The 22828-nt window shown below is 50.5% G+C and overlaps 1 protein-coding gene across 2 annotated transcripts; it reads left to right on the top strand.

Moving 5' to 3' along the window:
- The first annotated feature begins 381 nt into the window (after positions 1 to 381).
- On the top strand, positions 382 to 22013 carry PHLDB3 (pleckstrin homology like domain family B member 3). Of its 2 annotated transcripts, XM_033129381.1 has the most exons (16): positions 382 to 449; positions 959 to 1329; positions 2194 to 2376; positions 2567 to 2704; positions 4834 to 4962; positions 5151 to 5312; positions 6295 to 6405; positions 6555 to 6638; positions 7140 to 7250; positions 13278 to 13377; positions 13511 to 13601; positions 13687 to 13774; positions 14021 to 14077; positions 17012 to 17237; positions 17969 to 18054; positions 18972 to 19414. In XM_033129381.1, exons 2-16 carry the CDS (start codon positions 1096 to 1098, stop codon positions 19104 to 19106), a joined length of 1935 nt encoding a protein of 644 aa, XP_032985272.1. In that variant the 5' UTR covers positions 382 to 449; positions 959 to 1095; the 3' UTR covers positions 19107 to 19414. The 2 variants fall into 2 exon arrangements, with proteins under 2 accessions (XP_032985272.1, XP_032985273.1); XM_033129382.1 differs by lacking the exon at positions 14021 to 14077 and having other exon boundaries at positions 18972 to 22013.
- Positions 22014 to 22828: the final 815 nt, after the last annotated feature.

Genomic DNA, 22828 nt, shown 5'->3' with positions numbered 1-22828 from the left:
CTCTGACTCAGCTCAGGGCACCCCTTCCTCTTGCCCAGCTCCCCAAACCGGTCTAATCAGCCCAAACGGCTCATTAGAGGGGAGAGGCCCCTATCTCCATTCCCCTCTTGCTTTCAGGATTCCCAGGGTCTGGACATTAGGGAGGCACTTATACGTAGGTGACCAAGACACCTGACCCTTCAAGGGACAGGAATGGGGCCAGAGTGGGTAGTCGCGATGCTGGGTTTTCCGAGGGTGGGGCCGGGATGGCCAGATGCCGCGGGCGGGGCAAGTTGGTCGCTCCCTCCTCCCCCGGGAGCTGTTGGACCTGTTGTGCCCCCCCTCTACTTCCGGGCTGCTGGGGAGGGGGAGAGAACTGCCTCTCTCCTCCCTTTTCCCCAGCCACCTGTCTCGGAGGCAGAAACGACAGCGCCCTGAGCTCAGAGGGAAGCGAGCCACAGCCTGAGCGGGTGAGGGGGCCCGGGCTGCGCAGGTGGAGGGGGATGGAGACTTGGCTTCTTGGGTCCGGCGGGGAGGAGGAGGCTGGAGTTCAGGAATCTAGCTCCGGGGAGGAGCAGAGGACTCAGGCTCCTGGTTTGTCCAGAGAGAGAGAGAGAGAGAGAGAGAGACTAGGAGCCCCGACTCTTCGGTCCCTGGGTGAGGGGGCATGGGCGCTGCTCCCTACATTGGGGTTGGAGACAATTCTACTGGGCTCGGGAGAGCAGGGGGCGGGAGCCCAGACTCGTGAGACCCTGGGGGAGAAGGCGATGAGGTCTTTCTAAGGTGGTCCACGGATTATGGGGGGATGATGGGAGGGTACAAGACTCCACACTTGGATAGGAGGGAGAAGCCAGTAGGGGGCGTGCTAGGACCCCGAACTCAAATTTCGGTCCCGCCTCCGGGGGCGTGGCGCCCTACAAACTCCAAACTCCAGGCCACCCTGCCCCCGAATGTTCAGTGCCAGCCTTTGAACTCTTAGGGCCCGCCTCCTGGAGCACTCCTCGCATCTGAGCGTTCCGACGGAGCGCTCAGGCCTCCCGGGCCACGCCCCCACGCTGTCAGGCCACGCCTCAGGAACTCCAGGGCCCGCCCACCCTGCAGGAGCGCGTCGCCGACATGGGGACCCCTAGCTGCCCCGACGAGGGGATCCCACCGCCGCCAGTCCCAGAATGTGACGCGGAGGTTCAGCCCCAAGGGGCTGCCCAGCCCCGGGAGCACACCGAAGACCTTGGCGGGCAGGAGGCGCCCGAGGCCCCGGCAGAGCTTCCGAGCGGCGGAGGAGCTGAGCAGCAGGCGGAAGAAGAGGAAGAAGTGGGAGAAGGCAGCAGCACCGAGAGCAGCCGCGACACGGTGAGGAACCTGGAGGGCGGGAGCCACGGGGGGGCCCAGAGCAGGTGACAGAGACATCGAGAGACAGGTATGGAGAGACCAGATAGACAGAGACCCGGAGCAGGGAGAGAACCCCAGAGATACGGAGACTCCTGAGAGACAGAGACCCTGACATCGAGCCAGAAAGACTGACGGAGTGAGAGACAGAGACTCAGAGAGAGAGAGACTCAGAGAGATAGGGCTAGAGATACAAACAGAAACCCAGAAACGGCAGAGATGCTCAGAGAAACAGAAATTAAGACAGAGAAACCTTGAGAGAGGGCGCTACTCCGAGGGAGAAAGAGAAGTAGCAGTTCAGAGACAGAAGACAGATACTGCGTGGGGAGAGACGAATCCCAGAGAAACGGAGGGAAACTCAGAGAGACCTGGGGAGAAAGAGAGAGAGAGATCCAGGGCCTACAGGACATGATGCCCAGAGAATGGGACCTGGTTAGAGAAAAAGAAACAACTTCCGAGAGTTGGTTCAGTACCCCTTACGGGGTGTTGTGACGATTTAGTGAGTCCATATGTGTGAGGTGCTTGGCACACTGCGTGGTTGGCAGAGTTCCTATCAGTGTTAACTATCACGGTTACTATCGTTTGGAATGATCTTCTCCCGAGCCCCTCCTCCTCTAAAGGCTGGGTTGTCACGGGACCTGCACCCTCCCTGAACTTGAATAAAAGAGCCTGGTGGTTGAGTTAGGCCACACCCTGCACATGAATAAAAGCGTAGCGGTTGAGTTAGGCAGATGTAGATCCCTGAGGGGTATGGGGTAGGAAAAAGATATATTTAGTGACTGCTGGGGGCTAGGCCTCTCCTCTTGACCACGCCCTCTCCAATCTCAGGGGGAGGCCCCGCCTCCCGAACAGATCCCAGCCACGCCCCCCACACCCACGCAGTCTAGGGACCGGGTGAGAGGCGCGGCGCAGCGGCTTCGAGGGCAGCAGCTGGAGGCATTGACTCGGGTGGCCCTAATGGAGCAGCGAGTGAAGGAGCTACAGCGCCAGAGGAAGGAGCTGAGGATCGAGGTGAGACTGCTGACCACTTGGGAAGTCTGGACCCAACTTATGGGGAACCCGCAAGGCCTGGCTCCCAGTCCTTTCCTCTTCTGGATCCAACTTGAGGCCTCCAGCCCCCTCCTCCCTCAGACCCAGGCGTCTGAGCCCTCCTTCCCCAGAGCCCGGCCTCTGGGACCCAGCTCTTTCATTCTCTCGGCAGATGGAGGTGGAGGTGGCCCTGCTGAGGGGTGAGCTGGCTGGGGAGCGAGTGGCCGCCCGGCGTGAGGAGGAACAACTTCGGGAGCTGCTGAGGCAGCAGGTGGACACAGAGCAGAGGGGCCGTGAGCAGCGGGAACAGGTCTGTTTGTCCTGCGGGGGTCTTCGTCAGTTTCCTTCCTTGTCTAAGGAATATTCCTGGTGGGGTTCCTGGGCCCAGAGGCCCAGGATTATCCCTATTCCCCAAATGGGGATGCTTGGACTGGGGTGGGGGGCAGTGATTGGGCAGACGCCTCTCCTTATTTTCCTCCTTCCTTCCTGACTGTGATTTTGGGGCCTGCCTCACTGGGCCTCTTCCTTTGATCCCTCTCTGCTCTTGAATGTCATTGTAAAAAATGTCAACAAAAATAGAAGAGTCAGTTGGCTGCTATGTGGTGTGCTCCCTAGTTTCGGCAGTGATTAATCAATTCCTGTTTCATGTCCCCCAATTTGCTTCCCCATCCCTTATTTTAAAAGCCCATCCCAGATACATTGCTTGTAAATACTTCGGTTCTTATCTCAGAGATAACTACTCCTTTTTTAAAACATTATCACACCTTAAGAATTAATAAGTTCTTATTAATATTGTCTTATTTCCAATTTTCATGTTTCCAAGATTGTCTCAAAAATGCCACTTAACAGTTGGCTAACAGGTCCCCAAAGGCCAGTATATTTTCATTGGTTGAAATGCCTTGTGTGTGTGGTTTCACTTCTAATAGTCCCCGCCTACTGTTGTTTTCCCATACTATTTGTTGGAGAAACGAAGTCTTCTGTCCCATGGTCAGGAGGTGGTCTTGTTCCTTTTCCTGCAAGCAGGTGGTGGGTTAGATGTCCAGGCCGGATCAGATTCAGATGTGCTTAGTGCGTCGTCCTGTGTACCACGTTAGGGGGGCGTTGTCTCTGGTTATCCAGACCCCTGTGAGATCCTCTGATCCCTTCATGATAATCGTTTACCTAAAGGCTTTAATATCCATTGGTGATCAGTTTACATTATTGGTTAGAAAATGATAACTTTGTAATTCTGTCCATTTTTCTCTTTGCCCTTACCTTGTATGTTGGAATTTCCTCAGACTGGGTTCTGGGTCCTCATTTACCCTCAAGAGCCTATATCAGCCCAGATCTCTTTCCTGTAATCTAGACCTCTGTGTCCTGCTTCATAGGACACTGGTACCTCCCCCAGGACCCAGGAGTCCAGGACCCCAGCCCCTCCTCCCTGAGACCCAGATGTAAAGGCCCTCAGCCCCCACCTCCCTCAGACCCAGGAATCTGGGCCCTTCTCATTCACCATAACCAAAGCTGACCTCAGCAATTCCCTTTTCTACATTGGCCCAATCTCACCCTCCCTTTGGTCACCAGGCCAGAATCCTGGATCTTGCTCTGTACACATCCCTTTTTCTCACGCCCTCGCCTATCTGTCAACATGTCTTGTCCTTTCTGCTCCCTGATCCTGTCTGTGGTCCATCTCCTTTGCATCCCCACGGCCCACGCCCTCGTTTAGGTCTCATTCTTATTGCTTGGAGGGTTCATGAAGGAGCTGGTCTCAACCCCTCAAATCCATCTCCCAGAGGGAGGTCCGACTCCCTCGTGTCAATCCTTCCATGGCTCCCTATTGCCGTAGGATAAGGGCTCCTCAGCCTGACTGTCCAAACCTGACACAAGCTGTGCCTGCCTTTCCACTGCCATTTCTCGCTGTGCTCCCCATCTCTTCCCTCCACTACCTCTTCTTCCTCCCTGACCAGAGTTTGCCCCCTAAACTTCCTGTACTTAATAACTTCAGGGTGCATTTGTAACATACTGTTTCCTCTGTCCAAAATGCCCTTCCAGTCCCCTCTCTCTCCCTAGATTTCTGAGACTCACATTAAAATCCTGACATCCAGAAAATGTCTCTGGGTTTCTATAGTCTCTGTGTTTCACTGCCCTGATTGTCCCAGGCTGTAACTGGCTGTGTCCCCACCTGGAGCCCAGGGCCCAGGTCCGACCCTCTCTGAGACCCCAGTGTCAATCACCCAGCATGGATATGTTTTGCATTCATTCATTTCTTGAACAACTGTTTACAGAACACCTACTCTGGGCAGGCCAGAACAAGAGTGAAAAAGATACACGGGGTCCTGCTCTTCTGGAGCCAACACCCCAGGCAGGGAGGAGTCTGAGGTGCAGCCAGCCTGGCTCTTGCTGGCCTCTGTGTCCGTCCCTATGCTCAGGCAGAAGCTAAGAGCCTGGCTGTTCTTTCAGGAGCAGAGGCGGCTGAGCCAGGAACGGGATCGCGTGGAGCGTCTTCGCCAGAGACTCCAGGAGGCCCAGGGGCAGCTCAACTCACAGCCAGAGGACCAGCATGAGCGGCTTCTGCAGGGTGTGCAAGAGGTGAGGGCCCTGCGGAAACTCTCCCCTCTGAGGACCCTAGTCCAGACTTTTAGTCCCCTAACTGCCTAGGACTCAAGTCTAGGTCCTCAGCACCTCTTCTCTCGTTGACTAGGGGTCCTGGCCCCAGTCCCTTACTCCCCTGAGCCCTAGGGATCCAGGCCTGAAGCCCTTTTGCCTTTCCGCCATAGATGAAGGAGCAGCTGGATGTGGCCCAGCGTTCCTATGAGGACCTGGAGTTCCAGCAACTGGAGCGAGAGAGCCGGCGGGAGGAGGAGGATCGGGACAGCCAAGGGGCTCGGGCGCTGGACGCCAAGATCCAAGAGCTTCAGGCCAGTGTGGCACAGCACAGGGTGAGTCGGACCTGGCTGCATGCCTCCCTGGCATCGCCTTCTGTCTTTTCCACTCCATGTCTGGCCCTTTCTCTGTCCTTATTTCCTATTTGTATATGTTCTTCAGAATAGTAACAACAGCTGACGATTATTGAGCATTTACTATGTGCCAGGTACAGCCCTAAACATTTCATGGGTGTTTAGTCATTGAATCCTTACAACAATCCTAGGAGGCAAGTCTTATTATTTTTTTCCGTTTTGTAAATGAAGAAAGTGAAGGCCAAGGAGCTCAAGTAATCTTTTCCAAGGTCACTTAGTTTGTAAAAGATAGAGCTGGGATTTGAACCAACTCGGTCTTCGCCACTACCCTCTATGCCTCTCAAACTCTTGTCCAAAAAGATGCTCCCATCAGTCCTTTTTGGGAGCTTCACATTCAAGGGACCTGCAAAGACTGCTGGGAAAAGCGACATGTTTGATTGTATGTAACACAAAGTTTTCCAAAGTTTTGGATTGGAAAGTTTTGACGTGAGTTTTCTTTCTCCACCTCTATTTCTGGATCTTTTACCTGTCACTCTCTCTTTTCCTTTCCTCTGTCTCACACAGCTTCTGTCCATCTCTGTTCTTTTTCTGCCTGGTCCCCTTTCTCTGCATCTCTGTCTCTTGGGAATTTGTCTAGGTCCTTCTTTTCTGTATCTGTTCTGGTTTGTCTTTCTATCCGTCCCTTTCTCTGTTCTCGGTGACTTTTTCTGGGTCTCTTGTCTCCCTTGGTCTCTGTCTACATATTGAACCCTCCATCCCCTTCAACCCACCCCAGGCCTCTTCTGGACCCCCAGAAGGGAAGCAGGCACCAGGAAGCTTAATTCTGGGTCCTCCAAACCCCTCCCCCGGCACCCGGGTCCCAGGATCTCTGTTATAGGGTGGAGCAAACACCACGCTGGTTCTGTGGGAGCCAGCTGGGGGTCCTGGGGCAGCTGAGTAAGCAGGACACTGGGTTGCCCTGCAGCGCCGGACCCAGGTCTTGGAAGAACAGCTTAAGTCGCTGGGGGAACAGATGGCAGCTGAGAGCCGGGGGCTGAGCCGGAAGAAGGAGGAGGCCCTTCAGGCCCTGACGCAGGTAAACTCCCGAGTCCTACTGTCTTCCTTTCCCTGGGGCATCCCATTGCCTCCCCACTGCCCAGACGTCTCCTGGAATCAGGGAAAGCTGCTGGGATGGCCCACTCCACCTCGAGGTGTGGCGCTCCGTGATGTCTTACCTCCCCCTAGGAACGGAGCCGACTGCTCGAGCTTAATTGCCTTGAGGGAAGCTCTGACGGAGACTTCTCTGAGCCCAACCAGGCCCTCACTAAGGTATGGGGATTTCATGCACCTGTCAGCCCCTCCTCCCTCAGACCAGCAGTCCCAGCCCCCAGCCCCCTCCTCCCTCAGACCCAGGAGCCAAGGCCCCCAGCTCCCTCCTCCCTCAGACCCAGGAGTCCAGGCCCCCAGCCCCTCCTCCCTCAGACCCAGGAGTCCAGGCCCCGGCCCCTCCTCCCTCAGACCCAGGAATCCTGGCCCCAGACCACTTTTCACTTGGGATCTAGGTTTCTCAGCCTCTAATCCCTTTAACCCTTGGGACCCAGGAGTTCAGTCTCCTAGCGCCACCTCTTCCGAGAACCAGCAATCTGTCCACAGTCTTTGCTCATGTTGGGAGACTGGACACCAAGACCACATTCTAGGTCTCTCTCTGGAGCCTTCGTTTTTCCATCTAAGAAATGGGCTGGCCCTAGAGACCTGGGCCAGGGCATCAAGGAACTGGTGGGTCCCCTGCGATCCCTCCAGCTCCCATGAACCTTCACTCGTCTCCTGCAGCTCCTGTTCACCCAGAAGACAGACCGCCAGTTGCTGGTGCTCCAGGACCCCACCGCCCACACTGCCGCCTCCACCTCTTCCTGCCTCTTCTCAGTTCACAGCTCCCTGCAGGTGCCTCCCCCACTGTCTCACTGATCACTGTGTCTCTAGAACTTCCATTGTGGCTTTCACTGCCATGGAGGGTGTGGGGGTAAGGGAATGTTGATCAAGGGGTATTTTTATTTTTAGCAGGCTCCAGCTTTATTATTTTTTTCCTTTCATCTGCCCGACACCCTACCGCTCCCCTTGAGAAATGGGATCGTGTGCACCCAGGAGTAAATTTTAAAAGCGGCCAAACAGGGCATATTTATCAGAAGGCCTCCTCTCCCCGCTCACTGGCCCACAGCCACCTCCCCAGAAACAGCACAACTTCTTGTTTCTTGGGTATCCTTCCTTCCAGATCTTAAAACCGGGGGTCCCAAATGATTCATGGGTTAAAAGATCTCATTGAACGGGTTGCTACTCATTTTTTTAATGAAATAGAGTAGACAATGGCAGAGTGCTGTGCATGAAGCACTCTGCCATTATCTACTCTATTTCATATTAGATGAAAAAAGTTTTGTTTCAGTCGTGTGGATATGGGGTAAGTGCTTAGAAATTGGTAGCTCTTGTTAGGTCATGGAAACGCTTTTTGCAAAAATGTGCATATTAGCTCTGAGTTGGCTTTTATTTTCTAACAATCTATCATGGAGATTATTTTCCACTGATACATTTGGAGCTGCCTCATCGTCAAGAACTCTGTAATAATAACGATATAAACAACAGTAATACTAATAACAACTAATATATACTGAGTCTTTATAGTGTGCCAGGCACTGGTTTTTTGTTTGTTTTTTTTTGTTTTTGTTTTTAACAGGACTTTATTGGGGAACAGTGTGTATTTTTCCAGGATTTTTTCCAAGTTGTTGTCCTTTCAGTCTTAGTTGTGAAGGGCGCAGCTCAGCTCCAGGTCCAGTTGCCGTTGCTAGTTGTAGGGGGTGCAGCCCACCATCCCTTGTGGGAGTCGAACCAGCAACCTTGTGGTTGAGAGGACGCGCTCCAACCAACTGAGCCATCCGGGAGCTCAGCGGCAGCTCAGCTCAAGGTGCTGTGTTCAATCATTAGTTGCAGGAGGCGCTGTCCACCATCCCTTGGGTGAAATCGAACCTGGCAACCTTGTGGTTGAGAGGCCACTGGCCCATGTGGGAATTGAACTGGCAGCCTTAGGAGTTAGGAGCACAGGAGCTCCAACCGCCTGAGCCACCGGGCCGGCCCCAGGCACTGTTTTAAATGCTGTGCTTAATTCATTCATTTAGTCTTGCAACAACTCTGTGAAGTAGGTTCTTATCTCCATTTTATAGGTGAAGAGAGTGAGACAGAGGAAAAGTTACTTAACTAGCTTGTATGTGGTGGAGCTGGGATTTGAACCCCAGCACTCTTCAGAGCCTACGCTCTCAACCACTCTGGGCTTCTGTGTGAACACAGGTCTGCATGGGGACCTTGAGCCAGCCCGCCCTCTGGGGATGGTGATTAGAGTATTTTGCAGTTTAGGCAATGCTGTTATGAAGATCAATGTATATGCATGTTTATGCCTTTGTACACACAATAATAACATTAATTAACATTAATTAATATCATGTTGTCTAATATATATATCACATAATATGTAATATAATATGCAATGTATTTTATTCTTTCTTACTTATTAATATTAATAATCATCATCATCATTTTTGAGGGCTTCATGTAGGCCAGTGTCTGCTCGAAGCCTTTCTGTCACTGTGAACCATATGGAATTGCTATTATTTGGAAGTGAGAAAGAGTCAAATATTGGCAACTTGACATGGTTCAGCCTAATACATAATATATATATAATTCATGAAATTTTATATACATTCATGTATATATGTTCATGAAATTATATATTGTATAATTTATGAATATTTAATGAAAATACAGCATTTCATTTTTTTGCTCAGAAGAACACCCCAAAATAGGTCTTATTATTATCTGGGTAAAGGGTGAGCAGATCTTCTGTCTGGGAAATTAACTTTCTAGCTTGTTCTCCTGGAAGGCTGATAAAGGTGCACTGTCAGCTGGGTTGCCAGGCAACCCGGCCTTCAGTAAAGATGACCCTTATAAGTAAGTTGCATATCTATAAATATTTGTTAGGAAGCCGTGTCCATTCCTATAGAGTTGTTACCTGAGTTATTGGCTCCTGTGGACACGGAGCTTCTAAGGCCAGGTGGACCCTGTACCCACCGATGTGGATCTCACATCCACCTTGCACCTGGTGTCACCTGGGGGCTGGGCCAGGCACTCTTCTGTGTGCTTTGCATGAGGTCACTCATTTAATCCTTGCATCATCCACGGCAGGGTGGTGACCGTTGCCCACTTTCAGAAGGGAAGTCTAGCCTGAGAAGAGAAAATGACCTGCCAAAGTCACACACCCAGTAAGTGGCAGAGCTAGGTTTGAATGAAGTCTGCCTGTTTCCACAGCCTGTGCCTTTCAGGAGATGAGGGTTTCTAGGAACCCTTCAGAATCCACATGGGCACTGTGGTTAGCACTGGTTCAGAGAGAGCGACGGGGGACCGCAGGGCACAGGAGAGTCAGTCCAGGGAGTATTTATTTACTCAGCCAGATAAACATATACAAGTGGATAAATGAATGCACGAATCAACAAATTACTCTTCCTTGCCTCTTCTCTCTCCCTCCAAATCCTATTAAATCCTCAAATGCCAATCCTTTCCAGGATCATGTGATGGCTAAGAGTACTGACTCTGCTTGGGCTCAGATCCTTGTCCTGCCACTTCGCAGCTGGTTGGACTTGGACATGTCTCTGTGCCTCAGTTTACTTAGCTGCAAAATGGGAATAATAACAGTACCCACTGGTTAATAGTTAAGGTGCTTAACGTGGCACCTGGCACATAGTAGGTGCTCAGTGAATGTGGGCTGCTGGTACTCTGATTATAATTACAATTATTAGTATTATCAGAATTATCATCCTTCTTCCATCTACTCCTACCCATATCTCTGGTTTCTGTGACCCTATACCAGCTGGGTTGGTTGCCCCATCTTATTTTTTGTCTTCCAACAATCTGTTCCCCATACAACAGCCAGAGTGACGTTGATCCCTCGTACTTCAGTCGTCCCCACCAAAAGCCTTCAGTGGTCCTGGGCCTCCCCCATGACACCAGCCCCTGCATGGTCTGGCCCCTGCCCACCTCTCAGCACTCCCCCCATATTCACTCTGCTCAGCTACAGGAGCACTGACTGACCAACACTCCACATTTGTTCCCACCTCAGGGCTTTTGCACTTGCCAATCCTTCTGGAACATTCTTTACCTCGGTCTTCCCTGGCCAGCTCTTACCCTTGGGCCTTAGGGTCAGTGTCCAGAAGGCTGACCCTGGTCTTCCAGTTGGAAGGTGATCCTCTTTTATATCACCCTGTTCTCTTCGCTCCCAGCAATTTCTGGTAACATTTATTTGTATGATGGCTTATTCAGTTCCTACAATGTAAGCACCATGCAGACCATGCTTGAGTCCATCTTGCCCACTTGTTTCCTCAGTGCCAAGTATCTAAGGTCTCTCGGTAGGAAGTGCTGGGAATATCGGCTGAAGGAAGGAAAGAACAGGAACTCAGGACTTGGTTTCCTCCCTGTGAGGGGCAGTAAATCTTTCCTGATTCCCAGTATGGTCAGAAGCTTAAATGGGTCTGCAGAGTGCCAGCTACACTGTTAGGCACGTGATGAGCTCTTAATAAATATTGGTTATTATTTTTTAAAACTTACATGAAAAATAAGTATCGGAAATAACATCAAACATGTGCACAACTTAATGATTATATGGGAACAGATATAACTGCCACCTGTGTTAGGAGATAGAACTGGCAGCCACTCCAGAAGCCCACCACCTGCCCCCCAGCTCCCGAGAACAACCCCTAGCCTGTCAGTTAAGTATCTAGCCACAAACACTACAGTTTAGTTATGTGTGTGGCTATATGTTTTAAGTCTCCGTTAGTCTAAAGACTTCCCCTCCATTTCTTTTTTGTCCCCCTTGCAATTTATTTGGCGAAGAAACCAGATGGTGGTTCTGTAGAGTTTCCCAGACAGGTTTTGCTGATTGCGTCATGGGGGTCATTGTCATCTTGCTTGGCCTCTTTATTTCCTGTAATGCTGGATGTGGGGGCCTGAGCATGTGCAGGTTTGGCATTTTGCATGTCTTCCTGGGGCACTGTGTCTGTGTCTCTTTTAGTGGCATCAGTGCCTAGATCCGTAGATGCGTTAGAGGTCGCAAGTGGTAGAATTCCAATCCGTCATTCCTTCTTCATTTACTGTTTGAAATATTTCTAGAAAGAGGGACTTGCCTTCATTTACTATTTTGTTACCCAGGGGTATAGTTTTTGTAAGAAATGCAGGGAAAATGCTTGTTGGTTTCACTTTGTTTACCTGCCTTCAAAATCAAGTTGATTCTATTTGCATCCTCCCAAGGTAACCAAGTCGATTTTTCCTTTAGTATTATTATTAACTCATGGACTAAATATATTTGATGAGTTATATGGCAGTGAGAATCCTTATTGGTGCTCAAATTATGCAACTTTGTAAAAATTATTTTGCATGATCCATGCAGAGCTGTTGCTGTTTGTCTTTTAAAAATGACTTCAGTTTTATTTCTCTATTACTTTCAAATAAGTTTATTTTTATTTTTTGGCAAATTTTTATTTTGAAATAATTTAAGACTTACAGAAAAAATGTAGAAATAGTAGAAAGAATTCCTGTATAGCTGTCAATCAGATTCTATAATTAACATTTTACCTCATTTGACTTTTGCTTTATTATTCTTTCTGTCTCTGTCTCTGTACACACACACACACACAATTTATTATTCTTTTCTGAAGCATAATTCCCCTTTACTCCTGAACACTTCTACATTTATTACCTAAGGTCAAGGCCATTCTCTTACATAACCACAGTACAGTGATCAAATTCAGGAAACTAACATTGAGACGATACTATTAAAATCCACAGATCTTCTTTATATTTTGTCAGTTGTTCCACTAATGTTTTTTCTAGCAAAAACAAAAACAAAACATTGCTGGTTCAGGAACACAGGTTGCATTTAATTGTCATGTTTATTTTTAAAAAAGCTAACGTTCCCCTCATTCAAAGTTCAAAGGGCATGAGAGGATGTTCATAGAAAAGAATCTTCCACCATTATTTCCACCCACTCAGTTCATCTGCTGGGAGTGGCCAGGGTAACCAATTTCTTGTGTCTTCCTGGACATACTCTGTATTTAAACATTCTGTCATGTATATATTCTCCCTTCTTTTTATGCATGGATATATCATCTTCACACTGCTCTGTGCTTGCTTTTATCTTAGAGATTATTTTCTGAGTATAGAGAACATCCTCTTCTACTGTATATGCTGTAGAACTTTCCACGGTGTGGATGATCCCTGCTTTATTTACTCTGCTCCCTTCTGATGGGCACTTAGATGGTCTCCAGGCTTCTGCAGGGAATAACCTTGAATTCAGGTCACTTTGCACAGGTATGAGTGTATCTATAGTATACAGTCCTACAGGTGGAATCAGGGCTCAAAAGTTTCTGCATTTGTCATTAAACAAAAAAAGCCAAATTGGCCTCTGTGAAAGTTGTTCTAATAGAACCACCTCTCCAGTTTTATGAAAGAGTGTCGGGGTTTCCCACATCCCTATCATACACTGTGCTTAAAAAAAAAAAAAAAGTTTATAATTTACATACCATCCAATTCACCCATTTAAAGTATACAATTCAGTGGCTTTTTGTTATTCATAGAGTTGTGCAACCATCACCACAATTTTAGAGCATATTCATTACCCCACCCCAAAGAAAACCCACCCGTTTCCTTTAGCCATCACCCCTCAATTCTGGCTCTTCCCCCAGCCCCTGGCAACTGCCAATCTATTCCCATGTCCAGATTTGCCGGCTCTGGACATTACACGGTGAGGTCCTCTATGACTGGCTGCACTCACGCAGCAGCGTGTTGATAGTAGCTTTTTGATTTGCACGAATTAGATGGTGGTTTTACTTGGCAGTTCTCTGACTTTCGGTTGAGATTGAATATCTTGTGTGTTTTCAGGGCTCCATCGGCCTCCAGAGGACTGGAAGCCTGTCCCGGAAAAGGGGAGAGAGACTGAGCCAGAGGGGATCTCCCCGACCTCTGTCCCTCCATTGTACTGGTGAGGACCCTTCCATCCCCATCTCCCCCTTCACCACCCTTTCTATGGCACAGCATGGGGGCCTGTGGGGGAGAAGTGGAGGGGCCTGAACAAGGGAGAGTCCCGCCCCCTAACCCCACCCCTTCTCTCCCAGGACCCCTGGAGGCCTCTGCCCTCCCACCAGCAGCTGAAGACTCGGGGAGACACCCCCTCTATCAGCTGCTGAACTGTGGCTCCGGGAATAGGTGAGACATCAGGGAGAAGGTGGGAAGATGGGGGGAGAAGGCCGGGCTACTGTAACCCACCCTGGTCTCTGCTCCCTCCTCCTAGCTGTGGAGTCCTCCACCCAGATATCGCACGCATGGAACGGCTCCTGCAGCAAGCCATGGCGGAGCGGGAGAGGCTTCTGAAGGCCAGGGTGAGACCCTAGACCCTACTCCTTAGGGTCAGGAGATCCAGCCCCCTCCTCCCTCAGACCCAGGAGCCCAGGCCCCCGGCCCCTCCTCCCTCAGACCCAGGAGCCCAGGCCCCCGGCCCCTCCTCCCTCAGACCCAGGAGCCCAGGCCCCCGGCCCCTCCTCCCTCAGACCCAGGAACCCAATACAGTTTTCCCCCACATCTTATTGGTTACTATCCTCACTGACTCCTTCATCCTGAACCCACAGGAAGGGACGAGAAGGAGCATAGAAAGTTCCTCAGGCCCCACTGTTCCTGCCATCATGGTCAGTTCTGCCCCTGCCCTCACCCCACCTCTCTCCTGCTCTGTTTTGCTCCCTGGCCTCTGCCCTTCTTGTCTCATCCTTTCCTCTCCTTCAGTGTCACAAAAAAGCGTCCTGGGCTTGCCAAGGGAAGGGGAACTAAAAAGACTTAGTTTCCATTCCCACTGTGATTGTGTATACCCACATCATGTCCCCCGGCGACAAGCCGCATGTCTCTGTGCCTCAGTTTCCTCTTCTGTAAGTGGTGACAATGTCAGCAGTTACTGCAAAATGAGGGCAACTACATCCTGGGGATTTTAAAAATCATTTAAAAATTTGTTTTATTTTTGTTTCTTTTAAAAACGCTTTTTAGCATAGAAATATTCAAGCATATGCAACAGTAGAGAATAGATTAATACCCCTCCCCGAAGTACCCACCACACAGCTTCAGTGATTATCAATATTGAATCTTGTTTTATTGTCAACTTGGTTTTACTGATCCTACACCTACTTCCCACTCTGAAGTGGAATATTTTAAAGCGAATTCCAGATATTGTATCATTTCGTCCATACCTCACTATGATGTATCTCTGATAGATAAGTATTTTTGAACATAAAAACCCCACTGTCACACCTTATCAGACTATTAATAATTCTGTAACATCTTAATACATGGTGCATATTCACATTCCCCTAATTGTCTCCAAAATATCTCTCTATAGTAGGTTATTTGAATCTGGATCCAAACAAAGTGCTCACAATGTATTTGGTTAAAATGTCTCTTGAATTTTGGAGATGAAGAGTCCGTCCTCTTCACTTTTTCTTTCTTTTTTTATGCAATTTTTTTCCTGAAAAAAAAATCAAGTCATTTATCCTGTAGAGTTCCTCACCTTCTGGACTTAGCTTCTTATTAAAATGTTATTTTTACCCCTGCTAATAACATGAATTATTATTTAAAAAAAGACACACTTTTATTATAAAGAACACAACATGGTGGAGAAAGTGAAGGTCACCCTTGAGCCCTTTTCCCCATCACACCTCCAGAGGTGCAGGTGTTTTTTGTTGTTAAGAAGCCTTCGAATCTTTTTGTACTTTTCGACATACACTGATCAAACCATAGTTTGTACATTTATTTTTCCTGGGAACGAGCACACCATTCCCAACCTACTTTTTGTTTTCCCAACCACTTGTCCTTTCTGTATTCATTTCAACCTATATTTACAATGGGCCTACGATGGGTCCTGGGTTACAGCAGTGACCAAAACGACAATCCCTGCCCTCCCTGCCCTTGGGGGAGCTGGCATTTAGCAGGGGAGAGAGGCAAAAAGCAGCATCAATAAGTAAAATAAGGAGCATGTCAGGTGCTGATAAGAGCCAGGGAGTAAACTAAAGCAGGATGGGTGGTTTGGGTTGTCAGGCTCTAGCTCATTAAAAATGAAGCACTCCTGCTTTGTAGCATCATCATTTATTAAACGGTCCCTGTCATGTGCAGTGTCCCTCCCAGCTTAGACCCCAAGCTGCCTTCTTGTGCATACAAGCAAATGTGTCTCTGGGTTTGCACCAGAAATAGAATCGCTGGGTTGGAGGCTGGGCAGTGAGGCTGACAGCAGTGAGCTCATGTTTGAAGTAGCCCCATGAGGAGGGTACTGTGATAACCCCGAGGGTTAGCGCAGGAAAACAGGTTCCAAGAGGGGCAAGGGTTCCATGGGGGTGACAGGTGGGCAGGGGTGGAGTCGAGAATCCTGAGTCCACCCCTGCTCTCCTGGATCGGGGCCCAGCTCCACCATGGCCTACCGTACCTGGGTGACCTTGGTGAGTCACTTCCTCTAGAAGACTCAGTTTCCTCATCTGTCAGATGGGGTGGTTTGAGAAAGAAAACGAGGTGCTCTCTGTGATCTCTTGGCACAGTGCCTTCCTTACCCGTCGGTGATCAGTAGTGTTACAGTATGGATTTGGCGAGATGACCCATATGATTCCAGGTCCCAGTGGGTGTCCTTTCAACTGTCCCTGCCCTCCTGTGCATCCCCCTGCTCATCCTCGTTCCCCCCTCCCTTCTCGCTCTCCTGTCTCCATCCAATGAATCGCATCTCTGTTTCTCATCTTATACTGCTCTGGCCTCGCTTCGGTCTTCTCAGCCTCCATTCTCAAAGTGTGGTCCGTGGACCAACAGAAGTGGTGTGCTCGGGAGCTTGTTAGACCTGTAGCACCTCACCCACACCCCAAGCCCCATCCAGAATGACTGAATCCCCAGGGGCTCCTCGTGTCCTCTGAAATCTGAGGCGTGCTGCTCTGAGCCTCTGACCACAGGTCATACCGTTCTTAGCAGGAATCATACAGTAAGAATAGGTACGGTCAGGCTCGGCCTCCTAACAGTGCACACTTTCATGGCCTTAACTCTTCTCCCATTTATGGCCACCTGAGATGACCACTCTGCCTGGTGAGTCCTGGCTTCTGGCTTGATCAGCTCTGGCTGTGTGACTTGGGCCTAGTGACTTAACCACTCTGTGTCTTGACTTCCATATCTATAAAATGGTGATATGCCCCTAAGAGAGTTTGAGGGGCCAGAGGGATTATACCCATAACAGTGACTAACAGGTTATAATCACTGATTTCCTCACAACAACAATAATAATGGAGACAGTGCTATTTGGTCCCTGTTTTACAGAGGCAGTATTTGAGGGTCCCACTTTGGGGACCCTGACCCAGGGGTCCCTCACTTCTCTGAGGTGAGCTCTAGGGTCAGGAAGCCCTGGGTTGGAGTCCCAGTTCTGCCACCTAGAAGCTCTGGGTGACCTCGGGTAGGTTACTCTCTCTCTCCGTACTTGTTTGCTCCTGTGTTTAAAGGCTGTGACAGGCCTTCCAATGTGAGCTGCTGCTACCTGCTCCCCTGGGGGCTCCAGGCTATAGGACACCCTCCGAACCCTATGCAGTCAGCTTCCCCCTCCTCTCCCCTCCTAGGCCCCGCCCACACCCGTGCCCCCACCCCGCCCTCCTGGCCCTCGGGTCCTGGATCTCAGGCAGCACCTGGAACGCTGGGGCCACAACCCGGAAAACTGCCCGCACGTCCAGGTGTCCGGTGTCTGCTGCCGCGGGCCCCTAGTGAAGATGGGCGGCCGCATCAAGACCTGGAGGAAGCGGTGGTTCTGCTTTGACCGCCAGGCGCGCCGCCTGGCCTACTATGCGGGTAAGCCCAGCCTGGCCGCTGTGGGCACCCGGGGAGCCTGGAGGAGTACTCCAGAGGCCTTCCCTGCAGACACCTAGTTGTCCCCGCCCCTCTGCCTCTGTCTTAGGCCCCGGGGTCTGGATCCCAGCCCCTTCCTCCCTCAGGACTCAGGAGTCTAAACCCCACTCCCCCCACCCTCCGCGTCCAGGAGTTCGGTCCCCTAGATCTTTCCTTCCCCACCACAACCCAGCATTCTGGGCTCCCAGCTCCTTCTTACCCCAGGACCCAGGAGTCCAGATCCCTGTCCCGTTCCTTCTCTAGAAATCCAAAGTCTTAAACCCACAGCCTGCCTCAGTAACGTGGATAACAGTTTTGTACAATTCCCCAGACACCCTTTTCCTATAATACCAGGAGGAGTCAGAACCAGCATTCTCAGCGCCCTCTACCATCCCCAAGTCCAGGCCCCTCGCGCTTTTTCTCTAGGGGAATCAATGATTCTGACCTCTCCTTGAGTCCTTTCCCTTCTCAAAGACCAAGACACGTGGGAACCTGGATTCCAACCCCACCCCCAGCCTTGTCGCATCAACACTATTCACCTCCCAACCGTATTACTTACTTTAGGGACCTTCAGACTCTCACCATGTTCCTCACCCCAGCTGCAGTCTCAGGACTAGGGTCCAGTGCCCCCAGCCCTGCCCTGAGACACACACACCTCTCACTGACTCTGTTTCTCCTTCACCTCCCTCCATCAGACAAAGAAGAGACCAAGCTCAAAGGCGTCATCTACTTCCAGGCTATTGAGGAAGTCTATTACGACCACCTACGCTGTGCCTTCAAGGTGAAGCCCCTGCTTGGTGCTGCCCTGTCGTCCTGGTTGGAGCCCCCACAGTGAAGCTTTAGCTTCTCCCCAGGAAAGGCCACCCACAGCCCCTGTTGTCAGGCTACTCCATTCAGCACAGGGGACCAACAGGTCATTTAACTGCATGGACCAAAATATTAAGAGCTCAGTCTCTGCCTCTCAGCCACTGTTACTACTTTTGCAGCAAAAGATTTAGAGCAAAAATTTGGCAAACTGATACCAAACTGGGAATAAACGAATGAAGAGGGCAGGGTGAGGGCTGTGCCATCCTGGGAGCATCTAGAGGAGACGATGGTTCCAGCTTCTGCCTGTAGTCACCAAATGAGAGTGGGCCCCAAGCCACTTCATATTTAGCTTTCCCTAGAGGACTCAAATTGGAACTTTTATATAACAGTGCAGTGCAGACATTTAAATGTTGGCAACTGGTACAATGGTTAGTAAGAGCTGTGGAGAGCAACCAGTAGGGACATCAGGAAAGTGACTTCCTTTCGCCAGCCTTAGTTTTCTCACCTGCAAAATTGGCACTCTTCAACCAATTTCCTGAGTTCAGAAGGTTAAAGACATAATGGGTGTAAGGGATTTACTGAATTTGGGCTTGGCAAGTAAGTACTCAGTAAATGTGCTGTAGAGTCCTGACGTTTGTAACTGGAGAGAGCTACATTTTGCAGAGGGGAAATTGGAATGCTTAGATTTCTAATATAGGAGAAGGTAGGCTGGGGGAAGGGAACATGGGTCCTTTAAAATTCCTCTTGCTCCTCAAAGCCTAAGACCCTTGTGTTAATTCATTTAATCCTCATAACCCAATGAGGTAGGTAGCATAATTTAGGTAGACAGATGAGGAAACATTCAGAGAGTGTATGTTCTCTTAACCACGTTTACTCCACCACTTATTCCAGAGCCCCAGTCCTCGCCTGACGTTCTGCGTCAAAACCTATGAACGCCTTTTCTACATGGTGGCACCGAGCCCGGAAGCCATGCGAATTTGGATGGTCGTCATCGTGACCGCGGCTGACGAAAACCACGCCCCCTGAGCGGCCCCACCCTTATGGCCCCGCCCACTGCCGGAAAGCCTGGGCCCGCCCCTTTGGAACTTTGGAATTCTGCAGGAGCTGCGGCTCGGCTGGCCTGAGCCGCCTTCAGCGCTGCAGGTGCCTTCCTCTGACTGGAAGCCAGCCCCTGGCGCCCTACTCAGGAGGAAGATTGCGAGGGCGGGAAGGAACTATTTATTGGTGCTCCTGTGATACCGAATTAAACATGGAGGAAAAACTGGTTGCTGTGGTTTGCAGCCCAGGAGGCCCGGGCTCCTTTGCTTTTAGGCAGGACTCCGAGTTATGGGTAACGCAGAGAGCCAAGCTTCCCACAGCCGATTCTTCCCTTCTTAATGGAGGCTTTCGACTCTAAGGTCACAGCTGGGAGGGGTGGAGGGAGGTATGTGTCCTTAACCTTTGGCAATTTTGTTTTTTTAGTTTGTGGGCCCACCTGCTTCCATCCTTTTTGATTTGACTGGGCTCTTGGCAATTTCTAGGAGCTCCTAGGCTCCTGCTTTCCAGGCCTTGGCACATGTTATTCCCTCCGTCCTGCCCTTAAGCAGCTAGCCCCTCATTCTTTAGTTGGGAAGCCCTTCCTGACTCCCATGGCTGAGTCAGGCACGCCACCGTTGAGCTCCCCTGTCCCATCCCTGCACACCCTGGGTCATCACTGGTGATGGATCTGCCCTTATAGACTGGAAGCTTCATGAGGGCAGGGCCAGGGATGTCCTGGTCACTGCTTTGTCTCCAGCACCACAGGACACTTCATTCCGTGAAAGTGGAAAACAAAAAAAAGGCTTCCCTTTCACCTCTCAGGTTTTGTACATACTGTTCCCTTTGCATAGGTACCTTTCCCTACTTCACCAACTCCCACTCATCATTTAGGTCTTAGGTATTTCCTTCTCCAGGAAGCCTTCCCTGATTCTCCTGGCTGAGTCTGATGCTTCCTCTGGGCTTCCCATCCCATCCTGGGATTGACTGCTCATCACTGCTGATGAGTGTCTTGTACACAGGGACTGGGGCTGTCTCTGTCACTACTGAGTCCTTGACTCACAGCAAAGGGCCTAGGGCAAACTGGGTGTTGAGGGAAAGTCTGATGGTTGAATAAATTGAGGAGGAAAAGATGTTGAAGACAGGACAGTGGGGACCAAGGCAGGCATAGAACTCTTCACCCAAGGTGTCCCCTCCTTCAAGAAGCTCTCCCTGCTCCGTAGGCTGGGTCAGGTGCCTATTTGGGGATTCTGCAGTGCCCTGGGCTCCCCTACTACCGCCCTGACTCTAAGCTGTCACTGTGGAGACATGTCTTTTCTTTTCGCCTCAAACTTCTGGAACGGGACACTCAGTTCCTCTGGTTTCCATCTCCTCAAGACCTAGGTGTCCTGTCTGTCTTGTTCCAGGATTCCTTGAAGATCCAGATGTGCTGCTCCCGAGTCCTGGGATTGCAGACACTAGTCCCCAGGCCCTCAGGGACCCCAGGTGTCCCTTGACCTCTACCTCCAGGTGACCTCTACCCCCAGGTGACCTCTATCTCCATCTGCCTTTTTGGATCAATTTCCCCAGCTGCTCTGCAAACTGAGCTCTTACTGGGGCCAGCTTCGTGGCATGTGACCAGTGTAGTTGACAGGTCCCTGTGCTCAGAAGACCCCTCTGGATTTAATGCTCTGTGTCACCATCTGGAAATTCTTAGTTTTGTTTTTGAATTTGTGTTTTGTAAGTGAAGTCTGAAGGGACGTGGAACATGAGCTGGGGGTACCTTACGCAAGTTCCCACATCCCTGGGACAGGTTCTGTCTGCTTCCCCTCCCCAACCCGCCCTGTGACCACTACCAACCTCTAGCTGTGGCAGGGCCTGAAGCGCAGGGTCAGGCACTTACTACCTCATGGCATCTCTGGGTGGGGCATGGCGGTGGACAGCTGGTGGAAGGGGAACCCAGAAACCAGGTTGCTTTAGCTGTGGGGCAAGGTCTCTAGACACCTGTGAGGGTCTGTGATCACCCCACGAGTATCCCTCTGCCCAAGGGAACGTGGCATTAAGCACCATGTGGGGTTGAGAGAGATGGCGGAAGAAAACATGCAGTTCTATTTTAGTATTTTAACAGCACTCTTTCCTGCCTTTTGAACTGGATTCCCATAATTTTCATTTTGCACGGAGCCCTGCAAATTATGTAGCTGGCACGGCTCCTGACCCCACCCCTTCTCTGACACATCCTAGACAGTATATCCCAGAAGGTGTGGATCTGAGATAGGCTGGGAACATCACGGGGCTAAGAGCCTGCCCTGGCCCAGGGGACAGGAAACCCACAGTGGATATGGCCCTAGGCTTGTCTGAGGCCCTGGAGTGACCTTCAGGGCCGGGGACCGCCTCCGCACTGACCCCTCTGCTCATCTCTGGGGAACCAGATTCTAAATCTATTTGCAGTGACCTCTCCAGAGAGGAGCTGGAAAGAGTTACTGATCAGGTATAAGCAGAGGCCCCACATTCAAAGCTCCCTCTGCTGTTTGGTCCGAGGCCAGGTGGGGGTCAGCGCCCAGAATCCGGGCAGGCCTGAGCAAGAGGAGACTCCCCACCCTGGGTCCCATTCCCTCCCAAGACGCTAGTTCTTCTGGTCTAGCTAGTTGGGGTTCCTCCCTGAAACTCTCCCACGCGGCTGGGGCCTGCAGGGCCTCCTGCTTCTGAGCAAACAGTAATAATAGTATTATTACCCGGCCTCACTCCGTCCCTCAGGAGATAGGGGTTTTCAGACCCATTTGGCAAAGGAGGCAGCTGAAGTTCAGAGAGGGAGACACAGTTGTTTGAGGTCATACAGCAAGAGGATGGCACAGGCGGGATTAAAATTCCAAACTTGATACTTTGCCCACTGCCTCATTGCACCATGAAAGTCACTCCTTCCTTTATTATAAAACACACACCTTAGAGGCTCGGAGAGGTGACACTTAACGCAGGGACACACGGCAAACCATACGTGGTGTTGGGATTCCAAAGCTAGGAGGCAGGGAGGCGGGGTGGGGGGTTGGGGGTGGGGGGGGGCCAATGCTGAATGACCTCACGAACAGTCAGTCACTTTCTCTCTCAGCATGATGCCAAGTGGTCCCACCTATGTGACTGAGGTGCTAGTCATCGTGAATGGGAGTGACCAACAGGGTCTGGGGAACAGATAGTATCTTCATGAACATAGCCGCTATTTTTCCTGCCATAGATAAATCTTATCTATGAGCCAGGAGGAACAAAGCAAGATGAAAGCTGCAACTTTGCCATTATAATATAATACAATATAATACTAATAAACATAATATAGTCACTAGCCATGATATGGGGATGCTTAGTCATTTTGTGGTTTGCGCAGTGCTCTTGTTAATGTCTGTGTTCAGATACAGTGATGAAGGGGTCCTGATTACGTCTTGCTCCCTCCTGGTCACAGTGTGGCCCTGTCTGATGTTGGTGTTGGTGTTACAGAACACCACGGCCTCACGGTGAGTGCCAGGCCAACTCCTGGCTGGCTGTAGGGGCTACTTCTCCCTTTCTTACCTGGAAGACTGCCCAGGTCCCTTACTGGACTGACCTCTTTCAAGCCTTCTAGAGTCTTTTCCTTTTTACAGAGGCCACAGTAACATTTGTCCCTTTCTTTTAAAAGAATAATGTGCCTGCAGTGAAGTGCGTAAGTATACAGCTGACTGATTATTTAGATGTTTGTACACACGTGTAACCACCACCTAGGTGAAGACAAT

The sequence above is a fragment of the Rhinolophus ferrumequinum genome, chromosome 15 (genome assembly GCF_004115265.2).
Source record: "Rhinolophus ferrumequinum isolate MPI-CBG mRhiFer1 chromosome 15, mRhiFer1_v1.p, whole genome shotgun sequence".
Taxonomy (NCBI): Eukaryota; Metazoa; Chordata; class Mammalia; order Chiroptera; family Rhinolophidae; genus Rhinolophus; species Rhinolophus ferrumequinum.
Note: the sequence above shows the minus strand (reverse complement) of the source record. Positions and strands in the feature narration are given on the sequence as shown.

Bases quoted from the DNA above. Each gene is read 5' to 3' on its own strand.
- PHLDB3 (XM_033129381.1), top strand. From the start codon at position 1,096: ATGGGGACCCCTAGCTGCCCCGACGAGGGGATCCCACCGCCGCCAGTC. The intron at 1,330-2,193 runs GTGAGGAACCTG...CTCCAATCTCAG, and splicing joins CCGAGAGCAGCCGCGACACG to GGGGAGGCCCCGCCTCCCGA. The intron at 2,705-4,833 runs GTCTGTTTGTCC...CTGTTCTTTCAG, and splicing joins GCCGTGAGCAGCGGGAACAG to GAGCAGAGGCGGCTGAGCCA.